At 39.8% G+C, this 27,500-nt stretch overlaps 1 protein-coding gene, 1 long non-coding RNA gene and 1 pseudogene across 2 annotated transcripts in view; 1 reads left to right on the plus strand and 2 right to left on the minus strand.

Moving 5' to 3' along the window:
* LOC138007518 (uncharacterized) overlaps positions 1–27,500 on the minus strand; it is a 318,730-nt gene that overhangs the window by 21,790 nt on the left and 269,440 nt on the right. The window lies entirely within an intron of this gene.
* Positions 6,738–7,640, minus strand: LOC138008751 (D(3) dopamine receptor-like). Its single transcript, XM_068856056.1, has one exon. It carries the CDS (start codon positions 7,626–7,628, stop codon positions 6,738–6,740), a length of 891 nt encoding a protein of 296 aa, XP_068712157.1. The 5' UTR covers positions 7,629–7,640.
* Positions 12,029–13,822, plus strand: LOC138004902 (histamine H2 receptor-like; annotated as a pseudogene).

Below are 27,500 nucleotides of genomic sequence, written 5' to 3' on the forward strand. Positions count from 1 at the left end.
TACAGCCTTCTTAAGACTCTAGGGTTACGTTGTACTGTCGCACTTTGTAATAAACTTGAAATAGATGGTCGAAGGACAGGTAAACCCAGTAATAAGTGTCATCATCGACAACAACAACGACAATAATAATAATAATAATAATAATAATAATAATAATAATAATAATAATAATAATAATAATAATAATAATAGTTCAAACAATATTATAACTATAATAATAGTTGTTATGTTTTAAGAGTTTAGGCCGCTCATGAGACGGCCACAACATTAACACAGAATAATATAATATGCGCTTAATTTCCAACAACTAGGAAAGATGTGATTGTCACAATGACGAAATTTAATGAGTGTAGGTATTGGCAAAATCCAATTACGTTATTTTTCCTTCGAAGTGTAAAAGGTGTCTGACAAAATAAGAAGTTGGAAACAATCCGCCATTTTAAATCAATTAAGTGTACTCCATTTTACTTGAAATCCGCAGAAATCGAGGCAATCGTCATTGAAAAATTGATCTGTGCGTAAAAAGATGTTTAAAAATCTGAAAAAAAAGGCCGAAACTTATAAAATTCCGAGAGAAATTATCATTGTCAAACCATTGAACCCATCTGCCATTTGGTCATTTTAAATTCTTTTTTTAACGTCGCGGTTAACGACTCTAACCATTTGCCAACATCTTTCCGCCAATTGGAGATGCAAAGGAAGTAATCGGTTCTTTGGCGTCTGACTTGCATCGACCGACACTTGGTATCTCTATTTTATCCTACCCAGGGGAGATGTGTACATGTCACAGCGGCACCCAACGACGGTGTCCCCCTAAATACATTGAAAACACCTTTTAGACTATCGCTTTTAGATTTCTAGAAATGCATTCTAAGCTAGCGTAGCTTATAAGATTTTTTATCTGTTCGTCCTAGGAGAAGTTATGTTTATTTTCGAAATTACAAGGGCTTCAGTTTCATTTTACCAAGATTTTAGAAGTAATTTGACGTATTACGAAAGTGTAAATTTTACTAAGTCCTCTCTTCTTTCAATCCGAAAATTTTAGGTTTCCTTTTTTTTCCTACGAAAAATAGCCCAGCCTGAAGAGTGAAATGCCGAAAAGCTAGACTTAAGAAAACCGTTGAAGATCATAATTCGATAAGCTTCGACCCACTACTTATACACATGACATTCATCAGTCAAATCCTAGTTGTATAGGTGTTGTCCAGTTTGGTGTTAATTTTCACCTCCAAAAGTCTATTACATAATTGCACTGTCAAGATCTGGTGGATGCAAAAAGCTGCGAAATCGAGCTCCTGCTGGTTTTGTGGGTCTGAGCGAGAGAAATATCCCGGGGGGGGTACTGCCATATATGGGCTATATAGGTATGTGCCGCTGTGAAGGGTATGGTTTTCAAGCAGTTTACTCTAGCATAGGGTATATAAATCAGAGCGTTTGGGTCTAGAATAGGGTATCATTTTTCACGAAACTGACCAGTCGCTTGAAGATTTTATCAAGACTAAGGAAACCAGAAATTCCCGCTCAAAAATATTAAAAAGTCGAGTCGGCAAAGTTTAAATTTGCGCAACTCAGCCTCAACAGTGTCGATAAATGGCTATCATGAGAAACTTCTGGATATTATTAACTCTCAAGTATCGGTATTTAGACGGAAATCGGTGGGAGTTTACTCTAGTATAGGGTAGCAAAATTCAGCTGAACTAGCTCTGGTATAGGCTAAGGGTTCTAGGGTCCCAGCGGCACATCCCCACCCAGAAATTCCTAAAGTACCCCCCCCGGGAGAAATATACTCAGAGAGACAAACGGCAAAATAAAGTATCGCATTCATAACGTCAAGTTTACCAATAAAGCTACGCCAAGACCAGTTACCGCAAAATCCGTTCAAGCTCAACATCAAGTTGATCTCATGGACTTAAGCAAAGATGCTGTTGAAGACGACGGGCTAGTGTACAGATAGATATGTTTTGAGCATAATGGATGTTTTTAGCCGCTATTCTTGGCTGCACCCACTGGAAAAGAAAGCAAGTCATCATGTTAGCCAAGCCCTTAAAGCGATCTATGCAGAACATGGTCCACCAGATCGCCTTTAAAGCGACCGTGGATCGGAGTTTGAAGGAAAAGTTAGACCTATTTGTAAGGCATTAAAGATAAAATTAATTAAGTCGAGGCCTTACCACCCGCAGTCTCAGGGAAAGGTAGAGAGATCGCGTAGACAATTGAGAAAAAAGATTATGTACGACTTGGTAACTCTGGGGCAGAAGGGAGTTAATTGGGAAGCAAATCTCGATGACTACAATCGGATTTTGAACAACGAATGCAAGGAAGAGCTTGGCTGGAAAACTCCTTTTGAAATCTATTACGGACGGAAATCTAATCGATTAGTGAAGGCGTCTCTGGAATGTGTAGATTCGGATGGTAATGATGTAATTACTAGCGCACCAGAAACATAGAGTTTTTTTGCGAGTTTAATTGCGTTGTTTGCCTGGTTTCTTGCACACCTAAATTGATCCCATGTAGCCGGGTTGTTGGAGGAGATTGCCTTCTTTTTAAGAAAATCTCGTTTTCGGATTTTGTTCAGTAACTCTTTGGTAATCCATGGAGATCGTTTTTTTCGAATTCTTTTGGATTTAAGTGGTGCGTGTTTATCGACGCAACCAAGAAACATTTCTTTCCATATACGCCACATTTCATTGGGATCAGAATACAAATCAACATTGGCCCAAGGTAGTTGATTGAGGTCACTTAAAAATTTTCCTCTGTTAAAGTGTTTAAATTGCCGTGTTTCAATCACGCGAGGGCCAGTACGGCAGTATTGAGTCTTACGTGACAAAAAAACAAGAGAATGATCACTTATGCCGAGGTGAATGACACCGGAATTTGTAACCTTCTCTGGGGAGTTCGTTATGCATAAATCAATTAATGTTTTTGAGTCCGGGGTGACACGTGTTGGTTCAGTGATTAACTGACTAAGACCATATATATCGAAAATGTTTATCAGATGGGAAGAATTAACTGCAATTGCTTCAGGCAACAAATTGCAGTTGATATCACCAAGTAAATATAATTCCTTATTTTCCGCGTCAATTTTTGCAATAACATTCTCAAATTCGCTAAATAAATTGGGTGGAGAACTAGGGGGTCGATACCAAGTACCGACCAGAAATGGTGTACTTCGTGGCTTACTGATTTCAACGAAAAGACACTCCAAAAGATCATTATTTAAATCATTGCGTATTCGATAGTTCAGATTAGTGCGAACGTATGTACATACTCCACCACCATTTCTTCCGTTAATTTTACGATCTTTTCTGACTATTTCAAAGCCAGGTATGTATACTTCGTTATCACGTACTGTAGAGTCTAATTTTGATTCGTTGATATGTAAAATATCAACTTTAGAAGAGGACATAAAAACTCTAAGTTCGTCAATATGAGACAACAGACTATTAATGTTAAGGGACGCTATGGCTAAACCTCGACCAAAGATTGTGGGACAGATGGACTTACCACAGTTGGTATCCTTATGGACATCAGCCGAGTCGGATTCCCAGACGGCAATATCCTAATCTACACGTAAATGGTTAATGAAATTTTGAGCTAGGCGCATGGTGCCTTTCTTGTTTAAATGAAGACCACTTCGATTTAAGTGACTAGTTCTTGAAATGTTAGAGTGGTCAATAAAACCCCAGTTCTTTTGCTGGCAGCATTCCTTAAGAACTTTGTTCACGTCAGGTACTTTACGTGCAAGGGCTTCGTCATCAGATCTGTTGATGAGACCGGATATAGATATCATAGCTGAAGATTCAGAGCTGATTGCTTCGGCTAGGTCAATCAGTTCTACCGCACATTCACGAGGAGTATAGGAGGATCGTAAACTATTAGTTCCCACATGGATAATTAACTCGTCCGGGTTTCTGCGTAGTAGTGGCTTGATATGGTCCTGCATGTCTTGCGTTGTGCATCCCGGAAAAGTGGCTATCTTAACTTGTGAATTCTTCGACATTTTATGGCTTTGTAGGTATTTGAGAGTAGAATCACCCGCTATAATGACTTTCTTCTGACGGTTTGGCTGTGAATGATCAAATTGATCTGACGAATTGATTAAGTTAGTGTTTCGCATTCTAATCTCTGAGGACGACGGAGATGTTCTGTGCCCTGTGACAGCGCTATTCCCATTTTGATTGCTTACATTTCTTTCGATTTGATCTTCAATTTGAACTTGAAGAGGCTCAAATCCGTTACGGGTTTGAATTATATTAGCGGGCGTTGTTTTCTGGCTATGTTTTGCATTTGCACTTCTCGGGTGCGACTTTGCCACGGACCAACGATCACTTGATTGTAGTTGATTGGTTTCAACTTCATTCTTTTCTCGCGTAATGATGGTTAGAGCTAACTTTAGAGAATCATTTTCTTGCTCTAATGACAGAACTCGGCTTTCAAGGAACAAACACTTTTCTTCCAACTCATTAATTGCATTGTCTTTTTTGGATATGGTGGATAATAACTTTTCACACTTCTTTTTGTAGTCGAGGAGCTCGACACCTAAAGCATTTCCATCTTGTTTTTGAATATTTTTCATCGACAGAAGTTTTGTATTTTCTTGAACCTGTTTTTGAAGGATCAATAAATCGAGTTTCAATCCCTCAATATCAGCAATGATTTCTGAATTTGGTCGCTTTTCAGAACCATTTAGCAGACTCTCGCCATCAGTCGACGTTTGAAAATTCTCGCCGCTGTCGGTCTCCTGCAATAGTGTAGATGGTTGAAATGATTGTTCGGCGGAGCTCAGAGAATTGACATCTTGCGTTTCAGCTATATTTCTCGGTTTCTTGTGAATTAATTCCATCAGCTTATCCTTTAAAGCCGGACCATCGCGGCCTTGAAAATTCAGAGTTTGTTGTTTCTTGCAGTACCAATTGATGATAACATTGCCGTTTGAACATTTAAATTGCTTTGTATTCCCGCCAGGCGTTAGCCACTTTCCTTGCAATTTTAAAACATTTTCCACGAATTTCTTTAGAGATTCCAAGTCATTCATCCATACCAACTTTCCATCATTAAGATGAAGACACTCTAGCTCACAAGACTCTGGATTGAGCGAGGAGAACTCGGTTTCTAAAACATGAACAGCACCTGCATCAGAGCTACAAATTGAACGTCCGTCCGCCATGGTTGCCTTCCCCAGCTCCAGCAAGCAAAGTGCTGATTGTCAACAAAGGGGAATATAGTGCTGTAATTTCTTCCTTTCTGTAAGTGCTGTAACTCCTATACGGAAAACAAAGCGAGCATTCGGAAACGCCAGACAAGGAACACAAGCGCGAAAAAGCAGGGAGTACGAGAGCTTAGGAGAAAATTGATGATTCCTTCAACTGCCTGCGATGGTTTTTTGGAGTGAGATTTTCCCCACATGAGTATAACTCTGATGCATAACCCGCCAGGTGACGGAAACTGTCAGTTTGGAGAGCTGTGTTTTTGGTTAAATCGCCTGGGTATACACCGATCGCCGGAAAAAGTCCGTGAGGAGATTGTAGAATACCTGGAGAACAATCCAACTGACACCGAAGGCTTTCCTTTAGAACTATATGCAGTGCCTTGGTCACAGTACTTCCAGTCCATGGCAACGGATGGTACCTATGGTAACCAAATAACGTTACAAGCGGCAGCAGACTTGTATAACATTGAAGTTTTAGTTGTTTCAACTCTGGGGTATAATGCCACCACGCTGATTTCTCCGACTGCGAGCATACCTAATGCGAGAGTGCAGCTGGGACACTATACGGAGCAGCACGGAGAACATTATATTTGTGTCGAAGGTGGGACTTCAGTTTCGGAGGAAGAGCCACACCTGGCAGAAAGTTACGAATGTAACCAAGAAAAAGATGGTGATTCATTAAGTCCCCAAGAGGCAGAGGTGGTGCCCGCGAAACATAGAGAAGAGGCGTCGGCAGTGCCTACAGACAAATCCACTGTACCAGTGGAGATCCGCTTTGTTGGAGATGACAGCGTCGGGATGGTCAATCACTTCGACGATTTGATCTGTCACATGGATAGGCTTCCAAATGAAATTCTAACCATAATCATTGATCAGGTCTTAATTTCTTCAAACTTTTCGTGGCCTAGGGCTCTGGCCTTGAGATCCGGAGATCCCGGGTTCAAGACCCGTTCTGACCACTCGTTGAATTTGATCCTGGTAGTCCCTGGTTCAACTTCCTAGCTGCACTTGTAAATAACCAACTGGTTTTTCCTCCGGCCAGTTGGGATTCTTAACAGTTGTCGTTGTTGTGTTTCATTGGCCCTGAAAAGCCCCTACGGGGAGCGGTCAATTAAGTATGTACTGGGTTTACTTCTCCTCCGACCATCTATTTCAAGTTTATTACAAAGTGCGACAGCTTTTTTTATTACAAAGTGCGATGGTCTGTTTTTACAAAGTGCGACAGCTTTTTTATTACAAAGTGCGACAAGTGTTATTACAAAGTGCGACGGCCTTTTTTATTACAAAGTGTGACAGGTATTACAAAGTGTGACAATTTTATTACAAAGTGCGACAGGTATTACATAGTGCGACGATGATTACAAAGTGCGACAGTACATACGTTCTATACGAGCTATTGTCCGACGACATTAAAAAACGTCATTTTAACAATCACTGATTCTTTCCTTTTTCGAAACTGTTGATACAGGGAGGACGACTCGTTATACTGATCATTACTAACTAGCCTTTCAACCACGGTTTTTAAGCGCTACAGTTTCACCGGCCTGCCTGTTGGTCGCTTGAATGTGGACTTTACAAGTTGCTTGAAAGCTTTCTTTATGTCCCTTTTTAAGAAAGTGTACGCCAAGGGGTTTAAAGCCGAATTGGAAACTAATAGTGGAATTTTGAACTCCAAGTCATCACAGTCTGCTGTAGAATTAAGAAAAATTATAACAGAACAACGAAAATGTATGCTGTAAGACATAATAGCAAAACCTGCAACAATTGCTGTTATTTTAACGGTTGTCATGTTGTTGCAAGTTTTCATCAAAACTTTATGGTTAAAACGTAACTGTCTTGCTAAGGTACGGGCGGCTCTTCTATGCTTAAATACGATGTGCACCATTGATAAAAGACAGAATGCTAGCATAACACACGGAAGAAACTCATAAAAAATGGCAACAATAACACAAGAGATTTTAAAAAAGACAGGGTTCGAAAAAAACATCGTCACTATTGGCAAAATCAATGGAACAATTGCAATGACCCAAGCCAAGGAAATAATGCAGATGACACGACGACGAGTCATAAAATGTAAGTACGCAAAGGGCTTGACAACTGCGATGTAGCGATCCAAGACCAGACTGCACAAGTTTATTACGGAAGCGTAAACGAATAACCATCTTATCAAGTTAACCCAAGTAAGCATAGCTAGCGGAGGACCATTCACGTTTTTGCAGCTTTTTGTAATTTCGCAAAAGTGTAAGAGGGGAACAACAAATATGCCCACGGAAAAATCCGCCACTGCAAGCGAGGTGAGAATTGCGTTGGTTTTGGTGTGAAGCTGTCGTTTGCTCAACACGAGAAAGATAACGACTCCATTTCCACTTATTGCCAGAATGGTAAGACACCAGTCAATGATCCAAATCCAGGTTCTCATTTCGCGCGGGTTTAACAAATGTTCCTGCCTTACAGCATGTTGATTATGGAACGGATTTTTAGTAATATAAGATACAGTAGCGATATCGTCATCACTCTGTGATGTCTAAGACTTGAAGTGAGCTTGAAGTGAGCGTAACAAACCAAATATGGTTTCCTATAACTTATTCCTGTTTAGAATATTATCTAAACGTCATCCACAAAGTGATCCACTATGCCAGGTGCTAGAGCTTTAGCCAATAGAATGAAGAATCCGTCGCTTTTGCTATTTTATCTGGCTATATGCGTTTTAGTTGCTTAGGTTAACGGGATGACGATGATTGTTAAATTGATTTTGAAGGACAGAACGTTGTCAGCGCGGTGTGTAGTTGCTGTTGATAATGCAAAAAGGTGGATGAAAGATGAACGACGGCCATTTTTTTTCACCTACATTCATATACGAGAATCGAAAGGCGGATGGATAGAGAAAAGAGACCCAATTACATCAATTGAAAACTGCGTCATTTTATTCAACATTTGTAAGGAAATTAGTTTAATATACATTCTCGCAACCTGTTCTTTACATTCGACAGCACGTAGTTACAATACCAGTTACATTAATTCAGCTCACAGCGCATAAGGAGGCCGGGATCTCTATACCTGATTTAACTAAAACGGGGGCTGAAGACACAAGCCGTAATGATTGAAGCATTAATGACAAACATTTCAAATAAAACTATACCTCAAAATCATTGTGCCTTCACCCTGCACGGGCAAAATAAAACAGCAAACGACTCCATCCAATCCCATTAAAGACTCAATGTTTCATCGTCACAGTTCATTCCGCGGTTTCCAATGATCTATTCTTTCTTTCTCCTTTTTCTTTACATGTTTCTTTCTTATCCGATACTCCGTTACTATTCTCTCGTTAACGTCCTTGCACGTACGGTCACTGTACAGAGAATTAGATGTCTCCATTCTGACCTTTTGAAAATCTTGGAATGCCATTCACTGATATAAACACACACTTGCGTTTTTACAAATGTCTTTCAGTTTGTAACATAGCTTGGTCAGTTCACCCTACCTGACACTTGGCCTAACTGCAGCGCATCAGGCTTCTCTTAAGTTTGTTCCGCTATATCCTCTACATTAGCTCTAGCATGAAATGTCGTTGGCCGTTTTTATACTAGAGACGCATAATCCGTCCAGACGAATTATGCGTCTCTCATGTTATCCCTCTAGTGTAAAGTGGGAGGAACTATATGAGACGCATAATTCGTCTTGGACGAACTTGGGCAAACATTTTTTCTGCGTCTGCTAAATTCGTCTAGTATAAAGACGGGCACTAGACGCATAATGTGTCTGGACGAACTTTCCAGTTTAGTGCGTCTTCGAAGACGATTCTTCCTCCAGACGTATAATGCGTCTTGTGGCCGTCTTTATACTAGACGAATTTAACAGACGCGCAAAAAATGTTTGCCCAAGTTCGTCCCAGACGAATTATGCGTCTCTAGCCGAGTATAAAAACGGCCATTGTTATTATTAAACAAGCCAGCATAGATCCAAAATTTCAATTCATGAAGAAATTCCAGTATGTATTATGACTTGAATTATAAAAGAAAAGCAAAACAAATCTGATTTCCATTGGAGGTTCTTATTCTAAAGCAATAGAAAAATGTAGGCTTAAGTTTTACCGTCGTGACGTCAGGTGTAATCAAATAATTTGCATTTCTTGTGCTCGAATTGTTCTTTTATAAACTTGCGAAAACTTTTTAGTCTGGTTAACCTTCATATCTTAGTAAAAACGTGAAGACTTTTTTTTTTTGAAAAAAAACAAAGAGCTTTCACATATGAAGGCCCGTTTACACATGCGATTTTTGTCGGAGCAACTTGATGCAAATTTTGTCGCGCTCAAGTGCAATCCAAAATTCGCACAAGTAAACCGGATTCGATTTTAATGCGGTTTTACAGCGTATCGCAAGGTTTTCGAACTTTTTCGCAGCGTTATGGCGGAGAAAAAGCGATCCTGAAAAAGCCGTGCGTGGAGTTACAATGAACAAGTGGCACTGACTTATTTGTGGCAAAATTATCCATGTTTGTTTAACACCAGTTGTACAGATTCAAAACGGCACTGCAAGATGGCAGCGGCATTGCTGCCGTTAATTTAAAAGCAAGGACATTGCTGCGAGCCATGAGGCGAGCGGACGGTCCTGGACGGGCACTTGTGTATTCGAGTCATATCTCGATTTTTTGGATGGTTGGTGGATGATCCTCTGATCATCAAATACTTTGAAGTCAGCAGACAACTCACAATGGGTACAAAGTTGAGAGCCGGGATAGACCCTTCCACGGTTTTTGGCGCTATCTTGGCTGGGGGGCAAACAAGGCTAAATTTACAGTAAATGTATGGGATTTTGGCCGACTTTGAACCGCTATAGCGCCGCTAAAAAGAGACGGATGTCCACAGTGAAGGTGTATTTTAAAAGACATTTATACTGAGATTATTTTCATGAAATATAAAGAACAAATTCAGGCTACAACGACCAGAAACAATTTAATACAAAAAGGGTGTGAAAAGAGCTAAGAAATTAAATGTAGAAGAAATCTAATTACAGTAAAATGGAGTATTGCCTAGGCAACGGTTTTGAATTATTATCCGCGTCAACAGTTTTAGCTGTGTGCGAAGATTCTAATGTTTTCTCTTGTTTATCAAAGTCAATGGAATGATTATTTAGCCACGCATGGTTAGCAACATTTGAGCCCTTTGTGTAGTTTTTCAAGTTTCGTTGATGTTCCTTTTTACTGGTTTGGAAGCATTTCCGGTTTCTCCTATGTAGTTCCAAGAGCAGTCTTTACATGGGATTTTATAAACAACATCACATTGGAGATCTGAAGGTTGTCGGTACTTTGGGGACGGGAATTCTTGTTGAAGAGTTTTGAACGGCTTGTTGGCAACGCGGATTTCATGGTTGCGGAGTAATCTTGAAAGAGGTTCGGTTAGGCCACTGAAGTAAGGGAGGCATGCACAACCCTGATACGTATCCGATGGTTCGACCCATTTGAAAAACATAGAAACCAGTTCTTCTGGTGGAGGGACTGTAGGTGGGGGTGGCTTCTTGTTGAGGATGGTAGAAATAATTGGTTTCACGAGTTTTTCCTTCATGACTGCTTAGGACTGGGTTGGATGCCCGGAACAGGAGCAATCATGAAATCCAAACTTTGTAACTCTGACGATGACGATGACGGGTGTACCGTCGAAACATGTTTGGTAAATTAAAGAAAGTTGCACTGTTTCTACGACTGTATATGTTTCTGTTGCTATCTAGACCTTTTGGATCACATATAGAAGAGATGTAAAAGTTACTTAATTTGTAATATTTCTTTAATATTAAAAATCATGAATGCAAAAAAAGAAATAACTACTTACATACAAGAAACAAAATGCTAAAAATGTATCATGAAATACAATAAGAAACATATTATTTACACGTAAATGCTTTTGCACTTATTGAGTCACGCTGAACATTTCAGTTAATTTGACTTGTTAATTTTTGAAATGGTTTTTGCCTGGCTTTACATTTTCCTTAATTGTTGTATGTAATCAGTTATCAGGTGAGTTATTTTTCTTTTACAATTGTACCATTTCTATATTGTGTGAATATTAGTGCGACTTTTCCGCCATTATATATGTTAATTTTTTACTTACAACTTTCAACCGAAGCGAGGTTGAAACGTCGTTTTTATATTACCGGTTATTTTTACCCTAAAATATATTAAAATTTTGTTTTTTTGTCTTATCCACATTTTTAATTTGCATCGAGGACATTTATTCGATCAGGTTCAATTATCCGACCCCGCGTAACGTGGTAATTGACAACCTTCATACCAGCCGTCAAAGGTAAATGAATAATTTCTGTACCGTTTTAACAGTTTTGAGTTTATTTCAGTAACAATTATTTAGAGGACTTTTTAAGACTCCGTGCTTCTCGAAATCAAGGTCTTATTCAGCGTTTCATTCACGATTGACCCAACGTGAGCCCAAAAACCGTCTTCTGATGATTTACCACCCAAAATGCTTCGGACTTCGTTGTTCCGTAATGCCAGATATTTACATCTCTTCTTACAATTGCACTGGATTCGGTTTCCCATTTGCCTGGCTATTGAACTATTGCCGGGTGAAAGCTGTCAGAAGGTCTATTCTTTACCGCAATTTGTTGACCAAGTTTATTAACCGTACACACTTCTTTCATGGTGACGTCGATGCATACACACAAACTCTTTTGTTAAGAAAACATTCGAAATTGTCTCGTTTAAAATTTGTCTTAAAAGTCCAAAAAATTAGATGGTTCTCATGCCTCTGATAGAGTCTGGAACTGAAGGAGTTCCACGCTGATGCAGCATAATATGAAAATGAATGGAAACCGTAAGAATTAGTTCTTACTCTTGGGAACTACCAGAATGTAATTACCGCGAAACCTATAGTTGGTAGAACGGAAAGTACACATTTTTTCATCTAAATTGTGACAGCAAAAATATTAAGCGAACCACCTGTTTATGTCCTTGTGCTTTGCTTTCCTGTGATCAAGGAGCAACAGATAATTTGGTGTGCATCAACTTTCAGATTACCCATTCATTATTATTCCAGGAGGACGAGGTGAGCCGAAACTGATGAGAACCTGGATCTGGATCCTTAACTGGTGTCTTAGCATTCTGACAATAACTGGAAATGGAGTAATTATCTTTCTCGTGTTCAGCAAACGACAGCTTCGCACCAAAACCAATGCATTTCTCGTCTCACTTGCAGTGGCAGATTTTTTGATTGGGACGACCACTGTTCCCTTCTTCTAATTTTGTGAGATTTCAAAAAGCTGTAAAGGCAATGTTATTTGGCAGCGCGTAGTAATCTTGACAAGATTCTCACTGTGTTACGCTTCCATGATGAACCTATGCAGCGTAGTGCTGGATCGTTTCATCGCGGTTGTCATTCCTTTTGCATACTTGAGTTTTATGACTCGTCGTCGTGTCGTCTGCATTATTTCTTTGGCTTGGGTCATTGCAATTGGACAATTGATTTTCCCAATGGCTAGACTCGTTTTTTCCAAACCTGTCTTTATAAGAATTCATTCGATTATTATTGCCACTTTCTACGAGTTTCTTCCTTGTGTTATGCTGGTATTCTGCGTTGGATCCATGGTGTGAGTTGTATTTAACCATAAAAGAGTCGCAAATACTTTAGCAAAACAGTTACGTTTCAACCACGAAGTTTTTTTAAAAAGTCAGGACAGCAGTGCAGTGAAAATAACAGCAATTATTGTGGGCTTTACCCTCGTGTGTTACAGCATTTTAATGCGCTGCTCTATATTGCTCTATTCCTCTAAAAAGTGCGAGGATGATGATTACAAAATACCGATATTAATTTCAAATTCAGCTTTGAACCCTTTAGCCTACGCTTTTTTGAAAAGGGATATAAAGAGAGCGTTTAAAGAACTTACAAAGTCCGCTTTCTAACTATCGATTTTGAAGTCAAGACTTCAAACAGCACTTTTAAAAATGGTTTTGAGGGTATCTCGTTGCGCCAGTTTCAAATGAGAAGTTAAAAGAATGTTCAAAGATTTTAATTCTCAACGTTTTGTCGATGGCTTCCAGAGGATTTGGTTGTTTTGTTCTTACCAAGGAATACATTTCCTTCATAGGAAAACAGCTGTTCCTTCGAAGAATTGGATAGCTTCTACCTACACCTGTTCGCGATTCCTTTTAAGTTTAGTGTTTTAGCTTAGCTTTTGGACAGTTTTCTATAGCTTAGCGATTGGACAGATGTTTAGTACTATGCAAAATATAAAGGGTGGTGTTATTCGTCTGTGTCGTTCCGAATTGTACCCAAACTTTCAAAATAACGCGGAAGGTTTCTCTGCTTTTATACCCATCATGCGCATCCCAGATTCCCTTTAGTCACCCAGAAACCTCACTTGATGTTCAAGTTCGAAGGAGAAGGGCTCAAGAGCTAAAGCCTTCCCTTAATGTCAATATTAGTAGTGAGAAGTTGTTGCTGTTTTAGCTATGAGTCCGCATTAGGGAGCTTAAGCACGCGCGTTTTTGAAACGGGGACGGCAACCGGAAGTAAGCTGTTTTCCCTTTTAACCTGTTTTCACACAACCACATTTACATTGCTAAGTATCTTTTCTCAATTTGAGATGATTAGTATAAAAGGCTGGGAGACACCACTGTCCTAACACGTGAAATTTTCTCTTCCGGTTGCCATCCGCGTCTCAAAAACGGGCGTGCTTAAGCTCCCTAATTATGTCTAGACACGTACTGCTGCACATCATTTTTCTCAGTCTACGTTCCGGACCTCTTATGTTTGCGATATGTATATACAGTTTTCAAAAATCGTAACGGTCACTTTTGAAATGTTTGTTGACTAGCATGCGAAACGCCAAGTTCTATATAAAAAAAAATGCGTTGGAATACAATGTTTATCACCGCTGTTTGTGTTATTTTCTTAATCGAGAAGAGGGAAATGTAGCTAGGGTGTGGCAGTTGTTAGTGCAGTCTTAAATCCAGGCTCCAATTCGCTCTTTTCGAATTAAGTGGGAGAGAGACCTTGAACTGATTCATATTACTAAGAACAACCAGGGTCTTTTCTCGGCAACGGATAGCCGGAGAAATTTCTGTGCTTGAGTCTGCTGCCGGCAAACGTTTCTTTGAGCAGCACAAATGTTGGCATTTTCTTGAACCAAAGAAGTGAGCTGTGGCTTATAATGTACCCTTATTTAGCATGCAAGAAAAAGCAGTTCAAATTTTTGAAAGGCAACAAACCAAGTAAGCCTGAGGAATGTTTTCAAGTTCAACTTATTCACCCCTTGTGAAAGTGATATTTCAGATATGAGAAGACTTGGCTCGGGTTGCTCGAAGCATGGTTAGTGCTGACCAGGCCCTTGGTATGTTTGGTTGATGCTAATGCTTAGGAGCAAGGGTGGCACAGTCGGCTAGTGCGCGGCCTTGGTGCATAAGGTCCCGAGTTCGATCACTGGATCTTACATCCTTGTTTCGACTTCTTTCCTTTCAGTGTAGCCTAAGTGGCTTTAAATACCCTTAAAACGGAGCACTGATGGAAAGAGGGGGCTAAAATGAGCGCACCGTCGGCTTCCTGGGAGAGTACTCTTTAAGTGTGCATGCAGGATACTTTCTGGTTGCTTAACCTTTTTGATGTAAAAACTCTAACTTGAAGTCGACTTTTTGAAAGTTGCTAGTTTATTTCCACCATGTACCAGCTGGAACAAACACAAGCCCAGGGACGGTAATTTTCATTTACCTTGTTGTCGTCTAGAGTGAGAGATGGGGAGAGAGACCTCGTTGGAGCAGTCACTCATCTATCCAACTGAACTTAGCATCTTAGGTTCGCTATTGCTCGGGATATTCACGTTCTAGAGCCAGAAGGGTAGGAAATATTCAACTAAAAGAAGTAATCAGGAAAGGGGGGGGGGGGGGGTGTGTGGCTTCTCGAGGTATTCGCTTCAGCACTTTTCTAAGCCTGTCCAAAGTTTTCTCGCGTCAATAACCAGGAAATCGTTCCACAGATATTCTACTAACTCAAATTCCAGTTCCAATCACAATACTGACATAAAACTACGTTTGCTGAACTTTTACTTCCTACTCAAAATCCTATTGAAGGCTTTAAAAAGAAGAATCAGAAATTTAAAACTAGAAGAAGTATAGTTAGCCTTTGAGTCGCAAGTCAGGCTTAGCGGTCCCAGTCTCCCTATGACTGATATCAACTCCTGTCGCAGGTGGTAGTTTCAAAACACTAGTTGGCTATTCCTCGTTTTGTTTGCCAAAGAATAAAAAATATTAAAATGCCCTGTGTGCCAGACTACCCGCAGTGCACAGCAATTGACGAACAGCAGGGAACATATGCTTGCCTGTGGACAGAATTAGTGAGTTCATACTGAGGTCTAAATAGGCCACAAGTGCGACAAAAACTCAAGTCAACTGAGACTTACTTGATGCCTTATCGCCTTACAGTGTTTTGATGTGCTAAAGTACGCAATAGAGGGGAATAAAACTTGATTTTAGATCGTACTTCGGCTTTTCAAGCTGAAGATACCTAGTTTCTAACTAAGGTTACAATGTAAAGTATTCAACTAAAATAAACCCCTTTCACATTCAAAGTAGAACTCGGGCATACTCAAAGCCTTCTTGCGACTCTAGGATTACGTTCTATACGAGTTGTGGTACGACGACATAAAAAAACGTCATTTTAACAATCAGTGACTCTTTTCCGTTTTCGAAACTGTTGATACAGCGAGGACGATTTGTTATACTGATCATTACTAACTAGGCTTTCAACCACGGTTTTTAAGCGCTACAGTATCACGGGCCTGCTTGTCGGTCGCTTGAAAGTGGACTTTACAAGTTGCTTGAAAGCTTTCTTTATGTCCCTTTTTAAGAAAGTGTACGCCAAGGGGTTTAAAGTCGAGTTGCAAACTAATACTGGAATTTTGAACTCCAAGTCACCACAGTCTGCTTTAGGATTAAGAAAAATTATAACAGAACAACGTATAAATATGCTATAAGACATAATAGCAAAACCTGCAACAATTGCTGTTATTTTAACAGTTGTTGTGTTGTTGCAAGTTTTCATCAAGACTTTATGGTTAAAACGTAGCTGTCTTGTTACAGTACGTGCGGCTCTTCTATGCTTAAATACGACGTGCACCATTGATAGAAGACAGAATGCTAGCATAACACACGGAAGAAACTCATAAAAAATGGCAAGAATAAGAGAATAGATTTTAAAAAATACAGGGTTCGAAGAAACTATCGTCGCTGTTGGCAAAATCAATGGAACAATTGCAATGACCCAAGCCAAGGAAATAATGCAGATGACACGACGACGAGTCATAAAACGTAAGTACGCAAAGGGCTTGACAACTGCGATGTAGCGATCCAAGACCAGGCTGCACAAGTTTATTATGGAAGCGGAAGCGAATAACCATCTTGTCAAGTCAACCCAAGTAAGCATAGGTAGCGTAGGACCATTCACGCAGCTTTTTGTAATTTCGCAAAAGTGTAAGAGGGGAACAGCAAACATGCCCACGGAAAAATCCGCCACAGCAAGCGAGGTGAGAATTGCGTTGGTTTTGGTGTGAAGCTGTCGTTTGCTCAGCACGAGAAATATAACAACTCCATTTCCACTTATTGCCAGAATGGTAAGACACCAGTCAATGATCCAAATCCAGGTTCTCATTTCGCGCGGGTTTAACAAATGTTCCTGCCTTACAGCATGTTGATTATGGAACGAATTTTTAGTAAGATACAGTAGCGATATCGTTATCACTCTGTGATGTCTAAGACTTGAAGTGAGCTTGAAGTGAGCGTAACAAACCAAATATGGTTTCCTACAACTTTTTCCTGTTTAGAATATTATCTAAACGTCATCCATAAAGTGATCCACAATGCCAGGTGCTAGAGCTTTAGCCAATAAAATGAAGAATCCGTCGCTTTTGATATTTCATCTGGCTATATGTGTTTTAGTTGCTTAGGTTAACGGGGCGACGATGATTGTTAAATTGAGTTTGAGGGACAAAACATTGTCAGCGCGGTGTGTAGTTTCTGTTATTAATGCAAAAAGGTGGATGACAGATGGATGACGGCCATTTTTTTCACCTACATTCATATACGAGAATCGAAAGGCGGATGGATAGAGAAAAGAGACCCTATTGCATCAATTGAAAACTGCGTCATTTTATTCAACATTTGTAAGAAAATTAGTTTAATATACATTCTCGCAACCTGTTCTTTACCTTCGACAGCACGTAGTTACAATACCAGTTACATTAATTCAGCTCAGAGCGCATAAGGAGGCCGGGATCTCTATACCTGATTTAACTAAAACGAGGGCTGAAGACACAAGCCGTAATGATTGAAGCCTTAATGACAAACATTTCAAATAAAACTATACCTCAAAATCATTGTGCCCTCACCCTGCACGGGCCAAATAAAACAGCAAACGACTCCATCCAATCCCATTAAAGACTTAAGTCGGTCAATGTTTCATCGTCACAGTTCATTCCGCGGTTTCCAATGATCTATTCTTTCTTTCTCCTTTTTCTTTACGTGTTTCTTTCTTATCCGATACTCCGCTACTATTCTCTCGTTAACGTCCTTGCACGTACGGTCACTGCACAGTGAATTAGATGTCTCCATTCTGACCTTTTGAAAATCTTGGAATGCCATTCACTGATATAACTTGAACACACACTTGCGTTTTTACAAATGTCTTTCAGTTTGTAACATAGCTTGGTCAGTTCACCCTACTTGACACTTGGCCTAACCTCAGCGCATCAGGCTTCTCTTAAGTTTGTTCCGCTATATCCTCTACATTAGCTCTAGCATGAAATGTCATTGACGGTTGTTATACTAGAGACGCATAATCTGTCCAGACGAATTATGCGTCTCTCATGTTATCCGTCTAGTGTAAAGACGGGACGAACTATATGAGACGCATAATTCGTCTTGGACGAACTTGGTGAAACTTGGGCAAGCATTTTTTCTGCGTCTGCTAAATTCGTCTAGTATAAAGACGGGCACTAGACGCATAATGCGTCTGGAGGAACTTTCCAGTTTAGTGCGTCTTCGAAGACGCACTAAATAGATTCTTCCTCCAGACGTATGATGCGTCTTGTGGCCGTCTTTATACTAGACGAATTTAACAGACGCGCCAAAAATGTTTGCCCAAGTTCGTCCCAGACGAATTATGCGTCTCTAGTATAAAAACGGCCATTGTTATTATTAAACAAGCCAGCATAGATCCAAAATTTCAATTCATGAAGAAATTCCAGTATGTATTATGACTTGAATTATGAAAAAAAAGCAAAACAAATCTGATTTCCGGTGGAGGTTCTTATTCTTGAATCGTTTCTCAAAAAGGATAGTACATATATATAAAATAAGGCGTCTAAATGGGTTTATACTCTCATACAATTGGGACGAGCCAGGGCATGTCCCCAAATCACATAAACACAATTCTTTGATTGCACTCACGTGATAAGAAGGCCACGTTTGTGCCAAAACAATAGAAAAATGTAGGCTTAAGTTTTACCGTCGTGACGTTAGTTGTAATCAAATAATTTGCCTTTCTTGTGCTCGAATTGTTCTATTATAAACTTGCGAAAACTTTTTAGTCTGGTTAACCTTCATATCTTAGTAAGAACGTGAAGACTCTTTTTTTTTAAAAAAGAGCTTTCACATATAAAGGCCCGTTTACACCTGCGATTTTTGTCGGAGCAACTTGATGCAAATTTTGTCGCGCTCAAGTTGCAATGCAAAATTCGCACAAGTAAACCGGATTCGATTTTAATGCGGTTTTACAGCGTATCGCAAGGGTTTCGAACTTTTTCGCAGTGTTATGGCGGAGAAAAAGCGATCAAAAAGCCGTGCGTGGAGTTACAATGAAGAAGTGACACTGACTTATTAGTGGCAAAATTATCCATGTTTCTTTAACACCAGTTGTACAGATTCTAAACGGCACTGCAAGATGGCAGCGGCATTGTTGGCGTTAATTTAAAAGCAAAGACATTGCTGCGAGCCATCAGGCGAGCAGCACACTATTCTTGACGCGGACGGGCCTGGGCACTTGTGTATTCGAGTCATATCTCGATTTTTTGGATGGTTGGTTGATGATCTTCTGATCATCAAATACTTTGAAGTCAGCAGACAACTCACAATGGGTACAAAGTTGAGAGCCGGGATAGACCCTTCCATGGTTTTTGGCGCTATCTTGGCTGAGGGGTAAACAAGGCTAAATTTACAGTAAATGTATGGGATTTTGGCCGACTTTGAACCGCTATAGCGCCGCTAAAAAGAGACGAATGTCCACAGTGAAGGTGTATTTTAAAAGACATTTATACTGAGATTATTTTCATGAAATATAAAGAACAGATTCAGGCTACAACGACCATAAACGAATTTTTAAGATCTCGTACAAACCCTTCTAATATCAATAAAACTATTTAAAGAAGTGGCAAAAGTTGGAAATCCGTATTTCTTTAGCGGCGCTATCATTCTAGCCGTGTTTGCCCCCCAGCCAAGATGGCGGTCAAAAACTGTGGAAGGGTCTATTACGGATGTTAAACGTTAATTTATTCGTTTGTGGAAGTATTCAACAAGGTGACAATCGTTGGGTGTTTCTAAAACGAAGACCCAAAAACGAAGACCTAAGACCTGAGACCCTATGATCTAAAACGAAGACCCAGGTCAAAAATATCAGAACGATGCCAAGCAGCTTATGGCTGATCAGACGACATTGTCACGGTTATGGAATTTTGGGAGCGGTGGAACAGTGGAACAGCCGGATGTGGACTCTGAGTGCGTGTGCTCGAAACTCCTCACAAAGAAATTATATAATACGTCTACTCAATGTAAAGTTCAAATTACTTGTTGGTTACTGATGTTTCAAGGTGTAGACAGGCCAAACACGACTCCTATTGTTGAAGATAGGAAATTCAAAGACCTCAGAACTTTGCTCTGACGAGTATCTCTTTCCAAGACTTCCCTTTTCTATATGAAATAAGGGGTGGGGTTTTTAAACATTTTTCTTAGTGAGGGCTGGTTTTGTATAAGATGCCATTTATTCATAAGAATATGTTTGAGATCAGGCATTGATCGGCGGTCTTCTGTAACAAACGGCAAAATTCTGTTGCGCGTTTTTTGTTTATTTTGTATAGCCGACATTCTTTCACTAAAATTGACTTCAGATAGAGTCATGTTCAAAAGGTTATCTGGATAACCTCTGTGGCGTAATCTTTGTTTGAATAATGCAATATGTTCTTCAAATTTCGCTTTTGAAGAGTTAGTTCTAAGACGCCTTAGGGCTTCGGCTTTGATGAAGCCTTTCCTGACGCCTGGAGGGTGGCAGGAGTTAAACTGCGTGTATTGGAAAGTCTCTGTCGGTTTTAAGTGCGTGCGCGCATCAAGAACAGAGTGCTTTTTTGAATCGGTCGTCCTTGTATACACATGTATCCAAGAATGTTATATCAGTATGATAATGATATGTATTGTTAGTTTTTCCGCCGTTAGCCGGCACGGGTTAGTGTAAAGGACCGCGGAAACTGTGGTTTCCGTTGCTACCAGTTTATCCAAAAATTTAATTAACGCGAATTTAGGTAGGCTGAAGTATGTACCGCAAGCATTTACCACAAGCTTTTCCACCTTGGTTGCTCAGAGTGTTAGGATCACGTTTGTATAATTTTTCAAGCTCTTTGACCAATCATAGCTAAGCAAGAGCATATATAAACGCCAGTTTGTGAGAGAGCTAGAGAGAGTTGGCTGCCGGCAACGACAGAATGCTGAAGTTCCATACCAGAAGAAAGGAGTTAAAACGCTGAAGCTGTGTCTACAAAATCTGTCCCGTAACAGCTGTCATAGTTGTCACTTTTAGTCATGTTATTGATTTATAGATGACAGAGGGCGTTTACCATTTGTCTAAAAAACAGCTTGCTTGGGTGAGAAAGCAAATGGTGTGGCCAATCTTAGTGGAATGGTTTTTTTAAATGGAAAGACTACCTTTCGAGGTGGTCCATTTTTCTAGGTTTTACCCAAACGAGCAGAATTATCGAATTTTCTCCACCAATAAAATTTGTCTGCTTTGCTGGAACCTGTTAAAACGATAATAAGGTTCTACTTGAAATATTAGTGTAGTAACAATGGGTGACGTCACAAGGATGTCGAGCACACCCACTCAGAGCACACATTCAGATGTTCCACTGTTCCACCGTTCCTTCAATTCCATAACACACAATGTCGTCTGACCAGCCATAAGCTGCTTGGCATTGTTCTGACATTTTTGAGGTGGGTCTTCGTTTTAGATCATAGGGTCTTCGTTTTAAATCACAGGGTCTTCGTTTTAGATCATAGGGTCTTCGTTTTAGATCTCAGGGTCTTCGTTTTAGATCAGTGGGTCTTCGTTTTAGATCAGCAGGTCTTCGTTTTAGATCAGCAGGTCTTCGTTTTAGATCACAGGGTCTTCGTTTTAGATCAGTGGGTCTTCGTTTTAGAAACACCCGACAATCGTTCTAGTGGTGTTTCTAGGGGACGACAATGTGCAGAACCATAGCAGATACTCAGACTTTGCCGTTATTAACGTATATGAGCTATTTGGCCGAGTACTCAATCAAATCAATCACCTATTGAGACAAACAAGTCAACAAATGAGTCTTCCATTGAGGTCACTGAGGTAAACCAGTCAAACAAAGTGCTTATTGAGGCACAAACAAAATTACCAGTTGCTTATGGAGGTGGCCAATACTCAACCAAGACTCGCATATGATAGTAACTATGTTTTATGGATTTAGCACACATTTCATTCACAGTTACGTATACATGTTATTAGTTCTTGTTAAGTATTAAACTTAACATCCTTAAATTGAAAGGGTTATATATATATATATATATATATATATATATATATATATATATCTTTCGAAACTGCTATATCGTATAGAACTGTTGTATCTTAATAATTATTGTTGTATTTTATGTCTGTAATAGATCTTTCGATTTGGTAAATGCATTGCATAATTTTATTTGTGCATCAGTTTTAAACCAAATCATGTTATTGTTCTTCTTATTAATGTTCTCTTTTCTGAAAAGTTTGACGAACATTTCCTTTGGACCATTCATTATCAAACAGGTAATGTTAGTTTTTTGTGGAACCCAAGTCAACCAAATCCACTTTTAAAAGTAACAAACAAACATTCATACAGAATTTTCCTTTTTTTCCTCCGTTTTCATTCCTTATAACAAGTACCAGTACTGATCCAATCAGCTCCATGCCTATGCTCAATTACTGTCATAAACCTAAACACGTGACGCAATGGTTACTACAAGAAATTGTGCCATATAAATCAGTCCACATGAAGTTAGTTAGTTAATCGACCACAGTCGAGCAATTCTTCACAACTTCTCACCACTCTTCTATGTCATTCATGAGGGCAGGCAAATCTTCTGACTGGATGTTCATCAGGTCTCTCATAGAGTGATGCTTTCTAAGAAGCTAAATGGTCTTCTTCCTCTGTTAGGACATTGGAGTCTGAGAAGCAGAACGTCGGAGATTATCTGATCGTTAGCTCTGAAGCAATGCCCAGCAAAACTTGCTCTTCTTTGCGCAACCAACGTTGATATAGGAGGGAGGTCACCGTGAATTTCAGCTTTAGTCTTGTGTTGACGCCAGGAAATGTTCTTTACTCGCATGAGTAAACGAGTGTACGTGCCGTCCAGATTTTCTCGGAGTCGCTTCGTCATGCTCCAAGTTGATGTGTAGGAAATCAATGACCACATTTTTATAGCAAGGTTTGGGGTCGTCTCCCAGAATTTACCAACTCTAGAATCTGGGAAACACAATGGCAGCAATTTTGCACCTGGGAACCAATCTAGCATTTATCCACACGCTTCACCCTCCAGTTAAATCTTGTGTAGATGGTAGCTTTAAGTTAAGCTCTCTCAGCCAACATACAGACATTTACTGATACAATGCAACTTACACACATCAAATTTGGCAGTGTTTGCCGATTCTCTTGGCGAAGGTAAGCCCCCCCACCATTTTAAAATTTTCGAGGGCCCCCCGCTTCTTAAGCCGATGCTCTCTTCTCCTCTCGACTTTCCTCGCAGCATTTAATGCGCCGATGAACTCGAAACTTCAACATCCCCCCCCCTCCCGGACAAAGCCCGGGCATTTGAACTTTTGAAGATTGGATCACTTAAATCCCGCCCCCTCGGGCCAAAATGGTGTTCAAATGCTCTACCCTATTTGTCTGTCATACCCTATTAAAGAACAATCGTCGTCGGCTGCTGCCGTCTTTAATAAAGACCTTTTGAAGACCTTTTTTGTAAGCCACTCGCTCACAAATGCTACATCTCTTCCTTTAAACTCTTCCATCTCGTCCAAACACGTGTTTTATAGCGACTTCGGCGCCGGAAAAAAACAATTATTTGAAACCTGACACTTCCAATTCAATTTAAAGGCCAAATTCCCCACTCTCCGGGCATAGAAGATAGTCAAATGCCCGTGGTTTGCCCGGGGGAGATGTTGAAGTTTTGATTTGATCGGTACATAACTTCCTGTTAGGAACTTCTAGTTTACCGGTATTTGTGCAATTGTTTTAATTTTCTCTTTTTTCTTAAATCGTCCCTAGACTTAGAGCAACAGGCGAGTCAATGCAAAAAATAGCCGCTTTGAAAACAAAGCGTATGCGCCTGCGCTGTAGCGAAACTGCTGTTCAAAGTTACTGTGTTTCCATGACTTGCATCCAAATAGCGGTGTATCGCGGCGTCAAATTGCAGCTGTAAAATCGCATTGAAATCGCGCCCGGTTTTCACTTGAGCGGGACAAAATTCATTTAATAAGAAAAAATTGCTTAACGGAGATGTAGCATGAAACTATGGTATGGAAAGTCACCGTGTTGCTCACAATTCCAAGATCTCAGGTTAGAATAGCCTCACGACGTTCCTCATGGGATATGTCACCGGATTTGTGTGCTGATAAATGTTGACCAATCTCTTTCCAACAGGTGTGACGTTTTTAACTCCACTCAAATTCCCTAAACGTGAGAAACAACATTCCGTTCATGGACTGACGCTGAGCTTTTGCAAGTTAAAAGGAAAGCAAACAAATGTTCATGACATAATAACCCCAAAACAATCTTTCAACTAGACCCTCCGTGAGGGTACACTGGGTTGCCTGTGGTACGTGCAGCGTTCCACGCAATTTTTTTCAAGTTGGAGGGGGGGGGGGGGGGGGGACCCAGAAGTCGTACCAGAAGTCATACCAGAAGTCATACCAGCAGAGGCCCTTTGGCTCACAGGTCTTCACACGTTCGTACGACGAAACAGATCCTTTTGTGAGGTTAAAAACCTGGCGACCGGCCTATTAATTAATCATTTGTCAGAAAGAAGAAATTCCTGTCCTCTTTAAAAAAAATTGACACGCATTGCTTACGTGTGGTAGTGAAGTAACACAGCGATTTATACCATAATGTCAACTGAACTGTGTGTTGTCTTCCAGGAGCTTCAAGTTGTCCTTGCGTAATATGTAGCTCTAACAGTGCACGATATTGTTTTGGTATTGTGTATCATTGTAGTGAAATGGTAGAAGTCTTGGGTAAATAGCCTGAGAAGACATGTGGTTACTAGCAAAGTACTGAGCCCAGAAAGATTGAAGAAAATAAATGGGAAGTGAAAAACATTGTCTTCTGGGATGACATGTTGACCGTTGTCTTTGCGTAATATGTAGGTCTAACAGTACACGATATTGTTTTGGTATTGTCTATCATTGTAGCGCCATGGTATAAGTCTTAGATAAATAGCCCCTTGAGAAGACATGTGGTTACTAGTAAAGTACTGAACCCAGAGAGACTGAAGAAAATAAAAGGGAATCGAGAAACATTGGCTTCTGGGCTGACATGTTGATCATGCAACTTCTTTCCACCACAAGTGTAAGCGTGCACTGACAGCATCTGACAGCATCTGAAAGCTTTGTAAACAACAGTTGAAAGCTGAAGATATTCCTATTCGGCGGGGTTAGTATCTGGATGGGCGACCTAAGAAATATACCACTCAGTAACAGAAGCATAGGACCGAAAATTCTATTTTAATGCTATCAAATGCGAACCAAGCAAGATACAGATTTTGTTAGCTTGCTTTATCCAAAACAAATATTGATGTAAAAGTAAATAAATATGGATACACAGTTTTTAAGAAGAGCAGAAGGAAGTTTCAGGACGGTCGATCGAGCATAAAATATTTTGCCATCGGTAATAAAATCTACGACATGAAAACAACATTTATTTTGAACCACGAATATAAAAAGTTACCATCAGCGAAAAACAGTTTGGGAGATTTTAGTTGTTTTGTTGTAATTGTACAAGTTTGGCTGCACCGAGTAAATCGCACATCGAATTCAGCGAGCGCAGTGATCAAGTTACCGCGTTATTTTACCGCGGCATGTTTACTCGCGAAACAGTGAAGCATCTGTGTCAAATGATGCCAAGCTACCGGGTTTTTGTTTTTGTTAGTTTTCTTTTTATTTCGATTGTTATAAATTTTGACAAGAAATGTGCGAATTCAACACAAAGATCACAATCGCGCAACTCTCAGAGGTTGACCATTGTTTCTGGAAAATCAAAAATTTACTCTCCAAGACAAGGTTATTTATCACCAGGTAATTCCATCGTTTTGGTAATAGCAGCTACTTTATTATTCATCAGCGTCACAATCTTTTGCCGATTTTGAGGGTCATTTTGTTGAAACTCAAGCACGCTTCCAACAGACCTGTTTATTTTCGTGACTAATGCGTTACCACAAAAATTCTCCCCGTATCACATTTCAACACATGTATGCAAATTTGCTAAGCTCGAAAATTACACAACATGATAAATTTACAAAAGCTAGAAATTTCACAGAAATATTTTCCAGCGAAACATTTATTGAAACAAGCAACATATTTGCTATAAGAGGCAAGAAACCCTTCCTATTTCAGTTGCGTGCGTGCAAGCGAAACAAACAATCACAAAGCATATGCAATTAAATAAATTTCTGACAGTTCACATTCAACCCTTTTCGAAAGAACCTTGACCGTAAATAATAAAGCACAAAAGAGACAACAAGCTTTCATTCAAGTAATTTTTCACTGTCACATTTCCAAATATTTTACACCTTTGCTGAGTTGAGTACAAAATACCGGTAAATGTAAATTGTCAGACAACTAAGATGCGACTTGAGTAAACACTGTGATGCATTCTTGTTGGCGTTCGATTCCTTCAATGTTAATTTGTTAAATCATAGTTAGTAACTATGGTTAAATCCATAAAAAAATTGCTATTTGATTTCCGTGTTTTATATAATATACCAAGTTAGTAAAATATTAGAAACAAAGCTCACTTGATATCCAAAGGCGAAAAATGAAATTGTTGTCGAAGACCATTACTCGTCTCTTACAATCCAGATATTTATTTTTCAGCGCTGTCTTGCTCATACAATTGACGATCCATTCTTGAGCTCCATGAGGGTATATTTTGTTTAAAGATCCACTAAAACGCCATTCACGTCAATGACTTATTAGTGAAATTTCCAATTGTTATACTGGAAGACTGTGCAGAGTTGAGAACAGGTAAATACAAATCTGACAAATAGCGAGACAACTGAGATAACAGATCCACTATATGGATTCCTTATCTGTCTTTGTTGAACCCACACTGAGTTACCAGAGAACTGTTCATTTGGTTTGAGTGTTGTACAAAACACCACGCTTGGCAAAATGTTAGGAAGACTGCTCACTTTGATTACGGCTCGACGGGCGACAGATTGTTGTCGAAGTCCATTACTCGTCGCTTCTAACATTCGACCGCCTGTCCTGTCCAGTATCCAATTCGCTTGCCATTATTGAGCTTCATTAGGGTACATTTTGTTCAAAGATCCCCTAAAACGCCATTCGCGTTACATGACTTTCGACGCCATTGCCGGTTAAGTTAATCGTTCTACTGTGTCCACCAGAGAAATCTACGCATTTCCCACTACCCTCTCGATCCTAAGAAAATACGCGTAGAAGGCTCTATGCACAAAGACACCACTTAGCAGGGGAGTGACAGGCAGGACTTTTACCGACACGGAAAAAAATAAAAAAAAAAAAAAAAAAACGAAAAATAAAAAAACGACGAAATTAAAGACAGATTCCGACTGGGTTGGCAACCCAGTAATTAACATTGAAAAAACCCTTGAGGACTCTATCGGAACTACAACTTCCGATACACCTCTGGGGCCGGTTGTTCAAAGCCTGGTTAGCGCTAACCGTTGGTTGAGGTATCAAAACCTATAGGTTTCCATGGTATTTCCAGGTTAGCCG

This window comes from Montipora foliosa, chromosome 6 (assembly GCF_036669935.1).
Source record: "Montipora foliosa isolate CH-2021 chromosome 6, ASM3666993v2, whole genome shotgun sequence".
In the NCBI taxonomy this organism is placed as follows: Eukaryota; Metazoa; Cnidaria; class Anthozoa; order Scleractinia; family Acroporidae; genus Montipora; species Montipora foliosa.